The 13488-nt window shown below is 38.9% G+C and overlaps 2 protein-coding genes across 3 annotated transcripts in view; one reads left to right on the top strand and one right to left on the bottom strand.

Moving 5' to 3' along the window:
- wdr25 (WD repeat domain 25) overlaps positions 1-6382 on the bottom strand; it is a 33639-nt gene extending 27257 nt beyond the window's left edge. Inside the window, exons 1-2 of the mRNA XM_086275825.1 lie at positions 6247-6382; positions 4850-5562 (exon numbers count right to left, since the gene is read on the bottom strand). Coding sequence (XP_086131951.1) covers positions 4850-5548 — 699 coding nt within the window. The 5' untranslated portion in view covers positions 5549-5562; positions 6247-6382. The remainder of the gene's footprint in view (positions 1-4849; positions 5563-6246) is intronic.
- A 112-nt stretch (positions 6383-6494) lies between these two features.
- Positions 6495-13239, top strand: wars1 (tryptophanyl-tRNA synthetase 1). Of its 2 annotated transcripts, none has more exons than XM_086275828.1 (11): positions 6495-6716; positions 7038-7151; positions 10667-10883; positions 10997-11105; positions 11304-11423; positions 11607-11789; positions 11965-12065; positions 12183-12295; positions 12396-12569; positions 12652-12792; positions 12888-13239. In XM_086275828.1, exons 2-11 carry the CDS (start codon positions 7038-7040, stop codon positions 13044-13046), a joined length of 1431 nt encoding a protein of 476 aa, XP_086131954.1. In that variant the 5' UTR covers positions 6495-6716; the 3' UTR covers positions 13047-13239. The 2 variants fall into 2 exon arrangements, with proteins under 2 accessions (XP_086131954.1, XP_086131953.1); XM_086275827.1 differs by having other exon boundaries at positions 7035-7151.
- The last annotated feature ends 249 nt before the right edge of the window (positions 13240-13488 follow it).

Genomic DNA, 13488 nt, shown 5'->3' with positions numbered 1-13488 from the left:
CCTGTTTGTCATGGTGGTCATGACTACACACCGTGACACCTTGCGGGTTTGAAATACGATATCATGGTGAAAATGTGGCGTGTAAATAAAGGAGGTGGTAATTACCCACACTGCTCAAGTGATGTCTTCGGTCAAAGTGATGGCTTTCAAAAAGTTCACTTGGCAAAATCACTATTATAAAATGTCTTTCATAAAAGGTCCAGTAGGATTTTCTCCTAGACATGCTGAAAGAAAAAAGGTTCTCATTGAAGCCCAGCTTGAAATCCAGTGGGTGGTCTGGACTGGTGCCCACTGAGGTGATGAAGTATTTTTTGGGCTCCTAAGCACTGCCAGGGCCACAGAGGAAATTTTAAGATCTATGGAGCACTGCAGATCCCTTTGTGCTTCTCTCTGTGTTTCATTATTAAATACGACTCTTCTATGCAGCACATGAAACACAGTAAAAAGTAGTGTACCACAGCTCCCACAGGACACAAAGAAGACAGATGGACAGAGAAGAGCGACATCTGAATCCAGCAGACAGAAGTCTGACAAACAGAATGCTAGAGATGCCTCCAGGGTGGGGGGAAAAGTAGCAGAGAGAGAGAGAAACAGAGGCATGTTTTTAATTGAAATAAACTAAATATAAGATAAGATAAGATAAGATAACCTTTATTAGTCCCACACGTGGGAAATTTGTTTTGTCACAGCAGGAAGTGGACAGTGCAAAAGTTATGACGCAAAAATTAGAATACAATAAGAATAAATACAGTACACAGCTGTACAGAATAGAATAAAATAATATACTATATACAGTAGAATAAAATAGAATAAAAATATACAATAAGATAAAAATAGAATACGAATGCTATATACAACTGAGTAAAAATACAACGATGCCAGAAAAGATTATTGCACTTAGTGTTATTGCACATGTGTGGATGTGTGTGTTTGTTCAGTTAAAGTCTTTGTTGTGGAGTCTGACAGCAGTGGGGAGGAAAGACCTGCGAAATCTCTCCGTCCCACACCGTGGGTGCCGCAGTCTCCCACTGAAGGAGCTGCTCAGTGCTGTCACAGTCTGCTGCATGGGGTGGGAGACGTTGTCCAACAGGGGTGACAGCTTAGCCGCCATATGGACATGATGCATCTGTTAGGAATTACTCCCATTCACTGTACAACACTATAAGCCTATTTTCTGAATGATCTTCCACTTAAGGAAACACTGCCATCTGAAGGTAGCATGGAAATCTAAGAGAAAAGCAACTGATAACAATATAAACTGACCAAAAAGCTGAAGAGTATTAAACCAAACATACTTCTACATAACAAGTCTGACAAAGGGCCACAGCTTCAGCTCTGTGAATGACAGCAGCGATGATATACAGCATAACAAAACAATTCATTGCACACAGTTGCATTAATCCAATACCGAGCGAGACTTGTGCATCACTGAAAACGAGTGCTTGTTTATTTGCATCCCCTTTAATTTCACCGGCCACTTAACAGACATGCAGAGCGGATCCCTGCAAATGACTCATTGGGGTAATCTGCTTCCTAAATGACTCTTGGTAATTAAAACTAAATTGGTATTCGTGTTATCAACATAAAACGGCTGCTTTACACCTGCTGTAGCCATGGTGACATCAGCTCCAAACCGGCTGGGATAATAATAATAATAATAGTCTGACAGACAGGACTGAACAACACAAGTCAGGAACCAAAAGCATGTCAGTGAAGGAACTTGAGTACAGAGAGGTGAATGTTAGGATTTCATTCATTATGTCCTTCCTCTGAATTAAACCAGACTAGTAAACAATAGCTGTGGTCAAAGTGCTGAAAGCCATAAAAGACTATAAAAGATAAATAATAATGTGCAATAAGAAAATAGAAACTGCATGAACAACGTGTCTTTTTCAACAGTTTTCCTGTTACTTTCAACACCAGGACACCCCAGGGAGCGTTACTGTTTCTCTGGCAGTTAACACTTCCCAAATAAAAAAAGCAGGTTCTTCTAATCTGAAGTTGTCTGTAGACAAAATACACCATTTTTTGTTTGGCAGTATGTACTGTGCCCTGCTGTGATCTGCTACACCCCCGTCCCCTAATACACTTGCACTACTTTATAGGTTGATTTCATATACTTGTGTTTTGTGCTGTGTTGTGTGTTGTTGGGTGTGTTTTGTGAGCATACCAACAAATTCCTATTAATTGTGTTGTTAAAAGGTTTACAGTAAATTGGAACTTAATGTCACTCTGAGCTAACTTAAAATGAAATCTCAATATTATATCTTAAATACACATTTGATCATGTTGCCACTGATTGTGTAAACAGTGGTTTCACTTGCATTTCGAGTTGAATTTGCCAAAAAAAAAGACAACACACAATAAACAAAGATACAGATTAATCACACTAATCAATTTTGTATAATTGTGATTACTTTTTTTTTGTTTTTCTATATATGTTTTGATTAGATTTTTTTAATATGATAATCGTAAAGTGGAACTCTGGAAAGGTTACAGCCCTAAACCGAATGATTACCAGATCAATCGATGAACTCCTGACAACTACTTTCTTTACTGATCAATTGAAATCTTAAGTACAGAATATTCAATTAAATATGTAATAAGCGGTGAAATAATCAGTACCATCTTGTAGTTATCTCAAACTACAGATACTTTTACCAAATAAAAAACATTTCTTTGAAGATTGACTGATTCATAGATTTTTGCAGAACTTTGTGAAATTCAGACGATTTGGTTTTATATGGAGCAGTGGAGCTCTGCACCATCACCACCACATCACACCAACTGCTTTGGAAAAGACCTGAATCTTAATCCATCAATCTGTATATTACAGAAGTGGTTACACAGGATACAGTTAGATAGCCACAGAGTTACTATATTTGTATCAGTTGCATTGAAAAAATATAAAACATCTAAATATAAAATAACCCTATTTTTAAATGGGAGTAATGGAAGCTCCGGTTTTGTTGCTATGCAAAATTGAATTTCCTATTAGAATTTTTTTAAGTACAGATATTGACTTTTTTATTGATCATTCTTCTTTTCACTGAGTTTTTAAAATTATATTAAATGTAATGTAATTTAATTTAATATAATTCAAATATTTTTGGGAAAAAGATTTTTCTTCTCTACATAGAAAAATCAAATTACTATAAAAAAAATAATTATCCTGGAAGTACCTGAATTTGTCAACAAATCTAATATAATGAAATACTTATTTCATTTCATTGTCTGATGCTGAAATTCCACATTTCAAAATGCTGTCACAGTCCTCGACAATAAGTATGAGAACTTCTTCTATTTACTGGTTTCACAGAAAACGCCTGGTTAGACAGCCTGAGAGAAGAAGAGATAATCCATGCATACAAACAAACGGGTCTTCTCCTCCCTTCCTCTGCTAGTCTCCACCATCTGTTCCAAACAACCCTTTCCAGGTGCCAGAAGAGGTGGCTACCATACCGCTGCACTTGTAAGATTATGCAAATATAGTCATTCATATTTAAATCGTTAATTATTCAAAATCCTCACAGGATATTGGGGCAGTATTTGATTTTATGATGGGACAGACATATTTAGTCGATAGCAGGCAGTTAGCTGCATTGCTTGACCTTTACAACAGGGAAATGATGGAGTGTTTTCCTGGTGTGAACCAGAGAAAAGGAGAGGGAGGTAGAATACAAACAGTGAGATAAATCGGGAAGGAGAGACAGGGCCCATGGGCCCTGACATATATTCAACACACAGTGACAGATATGATTCTAAAGAAAGTGGTACATTGTATATTTATAAATTGAGGCAGCAGGACAGACACTGTATCTCTTCCAATTACACTACATGTCAGGTAAGCAAGTATCGTCTTAGCGCTCGCAGCTTCAGCTTGCATGCTGGGTAAGTTCTGCTGTAGAGGTATGGACACAGTACCCTCGTGGCAGATTAAACAACTGTTTTTGGATGAGTGATATATATCCACATGAAAGCTGAAACCTGTCAACATAGCATTTTTCTCCACTGGGCCAACAGACCAGCAGATCAGACTTTTTATGGTGCCCACAAACAAAAGCCAATTATTGATTCACTTATATACTGCTAGCTGAATGTATAAGCATATCGCATAATGTATTAGTAGATTTGTGTCTTCAGATTATAAATTCATATCAGAAAAAAATATATAACCAAAGCCTGAATTAGCACTTGCATGCCGCAGGTTTTGTTGCTTCAAAGAGAGATGGTGGATGGCTGCCACAGCTCCCCTGACAAATTTAAATATCAGTTTATCTGCATAAATTTTAGCTTCTTCTTAATGCAGCTGTGGTTAGGAGCAGGTCACCTTTCTCACATGTAAGCTATCCGCACAGATTGTGATCTTTACTGCCTCTTTAATGTGATCATATTGATGGTAAGAAAAAAACGCTCGTCAGTGAGGGTCCATTTCAGCCAGTTCACAGGTAAATCAATTGGTGGAAACAACATTACTGGTCCAAATGTGTCAGCAGCTAGCCAATCAACTTGACCGACATACTTTTTTAATGGCCCCAGGCTGCAGGGTTATTTGTTATGTTGAACCCTGCATAGTTTCTACGTTTCAATGTTTATGAAGCAGTTAGCTATAACTGGACCTGGAGCATCCCAAGAGTAAATAGCATATTTTATTCTATTTCTACTGAAATTCTACTCTGTTACAGAAAGATAAGTGGGGAAATATAATGATTAATTTAATTGTATGAGACAGTTTAAATAAAAGAAAACAACACATCAGGTCTACATTATTTAAAGCATAGCACTACTGATGTATTTCCACAGCTTCACTATTGTACATCATTTATAAAACAAATGTAGCTTTCTTTACCTTGAAAGTCTTGTCTATGGAGGCAGACAGCAACAGATGGCTGACATGGGGCAAAGGACACCACTGCACTGTGTTGACTGGGCCCTGGTGGCCTCCCAGGCTCATCAGAAGCCTCCTGGGTATCCCTGTCATGCTGGGCGTTTGAGCAAGATATGGCTTCAGTCTTGCTGACACATCTGAGAGAATCTGACTTTCTCTGGCCTGATTCCCTAGGACTTGCTCTGCTGGGTGCTTTAGCTCCACTCCTTCTGAAGTGGCAAGTCTCTTCCTCTTAGGGATATACGGTCTGACACCAGATGGGACAGTTTGCTGTCTTTTTGCCAAGTTTGCAGCATTGCCTAAACTTTGTGGCATGCATGGAAGAGCCTGCGGGGATGCCATCTCCCTCTGACTATCAGGCAAATTCAAAGATGTTTCAGTATTTCTAAAATCTGCTGCACCTCCACATCTTCTTTTCGAGTTAGTAAAGCTCTGTGGCTGGGAGTGAGGATGGAGTGAAGACCTGCTTGTTTCTGCCATATTTTGTTGATATTCCCACACTGTCTGGTCAGACACAAATCTTCCAGGGTAAGGTATAACCTTGACAATATTAGTGTCTTGGTTTTCTTCTGTTTGAGCAGAATCTGTTGCTCCTTCTACTCTCTGATCCAGCGAGTCATCCTCTGACTCTGAATCTTCATAGTCCACTAATGAAGACATCTTCACATGAAAATCTGAAAACAGAGAGGCATGAGTTGTTTCATTAGAGGCCCGACGGTGACATCTAGTGGCTACATGTACTCCTGCAACTAAAGGTGGTAAACATGCTTGTCACTCTTTAAAGGTTTAAACCTGCAGCTTTTGGTTTTAAAATAATTTAACCTGGAATTTTAACAACAAATCTTAACATTTGTTTTGCTTTACCGACTATTTCTAAAATAATACCCCAGAGACCAGCTAAAGATACTAGGGGTAAACTATTCATGTAAACACGTTGCTGACCATTTTATTAATAACAAAAACGGACATGAAGCGATGTTTTGGGAGATTCGGAATCATATGCGATGCTTTTTTTAAAGCTAGCTGTTAGCATTACGTGTTAATTAACGGTGATTACACACTTGGATTGTCCAAAACAGAGACAGCAAAAGGCAGGTTTGTCAACTTCCCACCTTAGGATAGCGTACAGTTACGGTCACGGCCACGCATGTATAATTAGCATGAATGCTAATTGGAGGTATTTGACGTAAGAATTTTGGATTAATAACATCTCTATGACAAGCACTGGTCGTACCTTCCACCAAGTATAGCAAAAGTAGCTAACTATGGTCGTTTGCCTCTATGTTTGAAAACTTAACAGAGACTATAAACACAGAAAGCTACCATTTAATTGTTGTTTGTATTCTTAATTATTGTACCTGTACTCTGCAGAAATAATCACATTTTCCGGCACAGAGCATGAATACAGTCATGCTTTAGGTTCAGCATCCCGCAAAACAATTCGAGTAAATGTAGCATTTCAGCATAAAAGTACTGTTACCGTTTGCCAATTGAAATAACACGCTCACTTAAATTAAAAGCTCTTATTTTGAAAAAGCCGGATCTGAAGCGACTCCCTCTGTCTTCCGACGTATTATATTTCTGTACATTTAGTTAAACTCGTGGATTTCGTAGGAAATCGAACTGAAAATTATATATCAAAATTTATATGTGTAATATTCACGTAAGCGAATTCCCAAAGTAGTACTTTTTTTCTGGTGGGTTAATTCGCCGCGGAACCAATGAATAAGGTCGTTTGCCTGGGAAGACTTTCACCCAAACACTACATCACACAGGCTGATGCAAGTTGAATGAGTGAGCTGTCAACTGCGTGTGAAGAATACTGACGGTATACCGACTTGTCACTATATTTAATCAGAAATATAATGAGCTGGATATATGATACATGACTATATAAATTATTAAACATGACAGCATGAGCTAAGTGTAGTTTGTGTTTAGTATAGGACGATTAGCTAGCACTACCAGCTCTGCTGTTATTTTCGCATATGGCAGTTAACTCAGGTGCTGTTTAAGTATATACACACATTCTGTAGAAGATAATTGGATTAGGTATAAAACTGATCCTTGTCAGAACATGTAACATTCGTTTATGACATGTATATTTGGATATGAACTATTTTTCACTTCATATTTTGCTGTGAAGAAGATGACAGACTGTCAAGGCGATGGCGAAGGAACCATGAGTCCCATGGAGCTTTTCGAGAAACTGAATGCTCAAGGAGAGAAAGTCAGATCCTTGAAATCAGCTAAAGCAGAGAAAGTGAGTTTTTCGAGATTTACATTTCTATCACTGTGCAAATGCAAATTGTAATTTCAGATTCACAGAAGGGGTGAACAGATGATTTTCCTGAACACTCTTTTCTATCGTGACACACAGTGATCATCAACAACATTAAAGTTACTCGCCACTAGGGCTGCCACGATTAGTCGACTAGTCACGATTACGTTGACTATCAAAACCGTCGATGACTGATTTAATAGTCGATGCGTCGTTTGAAGCTTTGTAAGATCACAAAAGCCGCAGGAATAAGTAGTAGGATTTAAGAGTGTAATACCGGACTGAAACAGAAGATGGCAGCACTGCATGTACAAGGATGCCAGCTGCCGTTAAACCCCGAAGAAGAAGAAGTAACTCTGTCCTAGAATTCGTAGCGCAGCCCAGCTCAGTTTCCAACAATGGCGGCAGCTAGTTAGTTTTGATATTATTCTTATTATTCTTTCTGTGTCACAAAATAAACGTTTAACATATTTTCAGAATGTAGCTGTGTGAACCTCAAATATCTGCTCAGTTTATCAAGACACCACATATTTTCAAAAGCGCTCCGACGTTTTCGGAGACGTCTGTTACCCACTAGCTCGATAGCTAGCCGGGGGCAAGGCTCACTGGAGCCCATGAGAGCACCGGACTCCCGGCAAATCGTTTTCAAACCCACTGCCGTCTTTCGCTACTCAGGTTAAACATATATAAGTCACTTAGATAACTTACAAATGTTATTGTTTGGCTTTTTTTAGTATTTTATTTGTTCCTGAGTAAATCGGTTTGGTTGAGATTAAAGTTATAGTTTTTACACAGTCTTTGCAAGCTCCTTTGACCAGCTGAATAAACGTCAAGCAGACAACTGAGCATGAGATGCTCGAGAATATACTCCGGTGTCCTGTTATATTTTAGATAGCAAGGAGTTTATTAAACTTCACCGAAACAATCTGCAAATGTCATTAACATTTAATAAACTATCATCTTGTCTTTATTTTTAGTTAGCACATATCTTAAACACTTAAAGCTGTAAGCTAATGATAGTCAGTGTTGGGAAGGTTACTTTTCAAATGTATTCCATTACAGAATACAGAATACATGCCCCAAAATGTATTCTGTAACGTATTCCGTTACGTTACTCAATGACAGTAACGTATTCTGAATACTTTGGATTACTTAATATATTATCATGCTTTTTACAACAACGTGAATGTACTATTGCTGTGTGATTTATTACTATTACTGAAGGTCCGCGACTCCGAACTGTAGTAAAGGGACCTCTGGCTAATACGGCGGGGTCCCTGTCGGCTTGTAGCCGAAAAATAGCTTTACTTTGTTGTGTGGGTCAACTTTTCTTGCGAGAGACAGAGAGAGGCGTTGAAAGACTGCTCCAATGCAACTTATTGTTTTCGGAGGAAAACACGAACACGGTGTACAGTCGAGTCTTAATAGCTTACTTACAACTGGGCTCATCAGGCACTCTTTTTGGCTGAAGTGGTTATTATTATATTTACATGCTTCCAGCTCCCGTTTTTCCTCGATGACAACTCGTACCTTTCCACTCCCCTTTTTCTCCCTCCTCGCGCTCACAGACACATAACGTGTATGGCAGTCCATTCTCCCTGCAACACGGACTACACTGCCCTTGATGCTACATTCTTTAGAGCATTGTAGCATTCTGCCTGTTAGCTTAGCACAACAACAACAACAACGAAAAGGCGCTCTCTCACCCAGGAAACACACAGTCGCAGAGAGAGAGAGAGAGCGGCGCCCTGTAACCATGGCAACCGTAACGCTGCCGCCTGGAACAACAGAACGTAGCTGTCAAACAAAACCCAAACAGTCCTGACCCGCGACAAAATGAAACAGGAAAGTACCGCAGTGTAATCCATTTATTTCAACAAAGTAACTGTATTCTGAATACCACCTTTTTAAACGGTAACTGTAACGGAATACAGTTACTCATATTTTGTATTTTAAATACGTAACGGCGGTACATGTATTCCGTTACTCCCCAACACTGATGATAGTTATATAAGAGCAGATGCATGCTGGTGCAATAAGCTGTATGTTTTACGTCCAATGGATGCATGATCTGATTAGTCGACTAATTGCAAAAATATCCGGTGACTAGTCGACTATCAAAATAATCATTTGTGGCAGCCCTACTCACCACACTGGTCATCATTGATCATTGTATTACTATGAAAATTTTGACTGGTATTCATGTGGAATGGATGTTACTTTGACATGTGCCACCGTTACACCACCATGGCAATGGCACTATTTGACCACTCCAATGAGCATTGAGGGTCCATTCAAAAATATTATGATAGACTGCACATTAAATCCTCAGAGGTCTGGTGTCCATGCCTGTTTTGGCAGCAAAGGGAGGACCTCCTCCTGATGGGTGTATTGTAATTACATGTACTGTAATTCTGACATTGCTCCTCATTTGCTAACAGTGGATATGTACAAATTTGTGCATAAATCATGCATATGAATGAACATTTCACAAACAAATTGGTGACATATCAATATTTTTATACCTGAAGTCGTCCACACTTACAGAAGAAATTAGAAGTCCCACTCACTTCACGAACACACAAATGGAAACCTGGTCTTTAAAATGACTACTGCCACCAATAATAATAATCATACTAAATAATAATAATAATGTCTTGTTATTATTAATATTATTGTTGTTAGTGTTGTTGCCTGTCGACCATTGTTTACAGTTTTCCAAAGCAACATGAGCCACACAATACACAGAATTATTATTGCATTTTTTTTAATTCCATGTAAAGAAAACTATAGTTATGGAAAGCTGTAGGCTTTAACCTTTTAAACATTTCCAAATAATTTTATCTTTCATTAAAAAAACAACTTATATCAATGTTGGATGTCATCAATTATATCCTAATTCCTTGGCATCCCATGGATGCTGGAGAATCAGGAGAGTTTGTTTTTATGTGGGTTTTTGTTTTTGTTTTTTTAATTGCAATTAATTTCTCATCTAGGGCTGAAAGATCACATGCTCCTTGTCCTCCACCTTTTTTCTTCTTTTTGTTGAAGTCCGTTTTCATATCAGTCCAAACTTTCTTTTTAACAACTTGAGCGTCTGGCTTTCTCCTCGGACTTCGGAAATCGTCTTTTACAGTCTGACTTTGTCCTTCTTTTTTGCTTTAGTAATGCAGACATCTTTCTCTCACTCTCTCCACTTCACCTTCAGGTATACATGCTTCCTCAGATAGAGAAATCAGGTGTTGCTGCATGTAGATTCCAGGCAGTAAACATGAGACAGTTGATTTAGAAGGAATCTTATTTACTGACTTACGCAGAGCAGTAAGAAAAAAATTGGCCAGTGTGTACATGCTATAAATGCAACACTGATTCAACAGAATAAGAAGGGGTCACACACACATATTAATACAAAAAAACCATTGTTTCTACAACAGTTTGTCACTGTGTCATTTCTATTGGGATATCTATCATCTAATACAATTGTTTTGTTTCCCCAGGCTGAAATCGATGCTGCTGTCCAGCTGCTGCTAAAGTTGAAAGTGGACTATAAACAGATGACGGGCCAAGAATATAAGGCAGGATGTCCACCTTCAGAAAACCTGATTGTGTCAAACAATGGGCCTGCAGCAGATGACTGTGATGGAGAAGACTTAGTTGACCCGTGGAATGTTTCTGCTTCCAGCACCAAAGGAGTAGATTATGATAAACTCATAGGTGGGTTTTTCAATGAGCTTTAATTCTTCACTTCAAGAGCTGTACTTCACTAATACATTAATATGAGGTAATTTAAGCTGAATAACTGGTGAATGTGTGATGTCACTCCCTAGTGAGGTTTGGCAGCAGTAAAATTGACAAGGAGCTGTTGGAAAGAATAGAAAAAGTCTCGGGACAGAGAGCCCATCACTTCCTAAGAAGAGGAATCTTCTTCTCACACAGGTCAGCTTTCCATGGGTTTTGTTGTTTCTAATTTACCAACTTTTGTTGAAAAGATGGTCTTGTAAATGATTATATGGCACGTCATCAGTAATGTTGAATCATGGTTAATGTTTACTTGCTATTCCAAATGAAAACATAAAGATAGGAGTGTATTGAGAACACACATTGATAATTCCTTCCTATTACTGTTTCTGCCAGAGATATGCATCAGATCTTAGATGCGTATGAAAAGCACAAGTCCTTCTACCTTTACACCGGCAGAGGTCCGTCCTCAGAGGCCATGCACGTTGGTCACCTCATCCCTTTCATCTTTACCAAGTGAGTTCTACCTCTTAATTCTGTGATGTCAATGAAATTTAAAGCATTAAGTGGCTCTGTGACATCTCTCAGCCTGATCGCAATATTGTGTTCAATATCTAAAATTATTGATTCCATGCTCAGTGAATTTTACGTTTAGACTTTTAGACTAAGTTCAAACTGAAGGTAGTGTCCTCATTCCAGATGGCTTCAGGATGTGTTTGACATCCCCCTCGTGGTCCAGATGACCGATGACGAGAAATACCTGTGGAAAGATCTCACACTTGAGGAATGTCATCGCTTCACTGTGGAAAATGCCAAGGATATCATCGCCTGTGGCTTTGATGTCAACAAGACCTTCATCTTCTCAGACCTTGACTACATGGGGTAAAATATGCCAAGAGACTATCTTTATATGTTTATCTGGTAGACCTTGGTGTTGACATTACTGTTTCAAAACAACTAAAAAAATAAAGAACTGTGTGTGTATAGATCCATATTTTTTCCAATTCAGATGAATAGAAATGTTTTGATTCTCATTTCAATGTATTATATTCTGCAGTGCATCACCTCAGTTCTACAGAAATGTGGTAAAGGTCCAGAAGCATGTGACATTTAACCAGGTTAAAGGCATTTTTGGCTTCACAGACAGCGACTGCATTGGTAAAATGACTGAAATTATGTCATCTAATCATTTATTTTACTTATAAGTGTGATTGTGTGATAACTTCTTGGTATGTAATGGTATGTTTTTGTTTTGGGGTTTTTTAATACGTCCAGGAAAGATCAGTTTTCCAGCCATCCAGGCAGCTCCGTCCTTCAGTAGCTCATTCCCGCAGATATTCGGCGGCAAAAAAGATGTGCCGTGTCTTATCCCCTGTGCCATAGACCAGGTCAAGACGCCATTAAATCAATACGTAGCAACCCGTAATGTACAGTGGTGTTCACAGTATGCAGTTATTTATGTTCTTATCCGTCTTCTCACATTCTCAGGACCCCTACTTCAGAATGACCCGTGATGTCGCTCCAAGGATCGGCCTCCTCAAACCAGCCCTGCTGCACTCCACTTTCTTCCCTGCCCTGCAGGGGGCGCAGACTAAGATGAGCGCCAGCGACCCCAACTCATCTATCTTCCTCACTGACACACCCAAACAGATCAAAAATAAGGTGCTGCTCTTTACTCTTATTCAGATTCAAAATATCTGTGTTTGCTGTCTGATTTACTCTGACCTGTAATAATTTGTCGCAGATCAACAAACACGCATTTTCGGGAGGAAAAGACACCGTGGAAGAGCACAGAAAGTATGGTGGCAACACAGAGGTAGATGTCTCTTTCTTGTATCTGACCTTCTTCCTGGAGGATGATGAAAAGCTGGAGAAGATAAAAGAGGTGAGGAAGTAGAATCTGAGCTGTTTGTCAGTCCCTCCTTCCCTCATCCTCTTATTTCCCCTCTGCCTGTACTCATTCAATCTCTTCTTTTGCAGGACTACACAAGTGGGGCTCTATTAACAGGAGAGCTGAAGAAGATTTTGATTGAGACTCTGCAGCCAATGATTGCCCAGCATCAAGAGAGGCGAAAACAAGTCACAGATGAGATGGTGCAGCAGTTCATGACACCCAGGCCTTTAAATTATAAGTTCTAGCTTGCTTGGGCATGAGCAGTCAGGGTTCACCATGTGGTTAAGCTCAGTATAAGAACAAAAAAAGAATCCCGCTTTATTTCCATTTGAAGTCTTTTTAATGGGAAAGAAGGACAATTTCTCTTACAGTTTACAACCAAACTGGAAGTGCAAAAAAAGAAAGAAAAATCGTAAATAATAAATATAAATCACTGGAGTGATGAAATGCCTCTCTGTGTCAAACTAAGCATGGCATTGCCTGCACCTTCATGCCAATTCCCAGTTGATTATTGACTTCCAGCAGTACCAAATGTACCCATTTATTTTCACAATGTGTTACAGCTCTCTCAGGACTGGAAGACAATAAAAGCAGAGTACTAACACATATCTCTAAAAACCAAACTAATATAATCAGTTAAGATATACATCCACTTTGTCTTTATTTACTTAAAAACAGCCTTCTGAA

The sequence above is a fragment of the Aulonocara sp. 'chitande type north' Nkhata Bay genome, linkage group LG19 (genome assembly GCF_057382095.1).
Source record: "Aulonocara sp. 'chitande type north' Nkhata Bay isolate Kocher_YH1m ecotype deep benthic linkage group LG19, A_spYH_male_GT1.1, whole genome shotgun sequence".
Taxonomy (NCBI): Eukaryota; Metazoa; Chordata; class Actinopteri; order Cichliformes; family Cichlidae; genus Aulonocara; species Aulonocara sp. 'chitande type north' Nkhata Bay.
The sequence above is the reverse complement of the archived record's forward strand: the minus strand, read 5'-3'. Positions and strand labels throughout refer to the sequence as shown.

What these genes read in the sequence shown, in the direction of transcription:
- wars1 (XM_086275828.1), top strand. Translation starts at nt 7,038, where the DNA reads ATGACAGACTGTCAAGGCGATGGCGAAGGAACCATGAGTCCCATGGAG. An exon ending in TCAGACCTTGACTACATGGG is followed by an intron (nt 11,790 to 11,964) that starts GTAAAATATGCC and finishes TATATTCTGCAG; the next exon opens with TGCATCACCTCAGTTCTACA. An exon ending in CACAGACAGCGACTGCATTG is followed by an intron (nt 12,066 to 12,182) that starts GTAAAATGACTG and finishes TAATACGTCCAG; the next exon opens with GAAAGATCAGTTTTCCAGCC.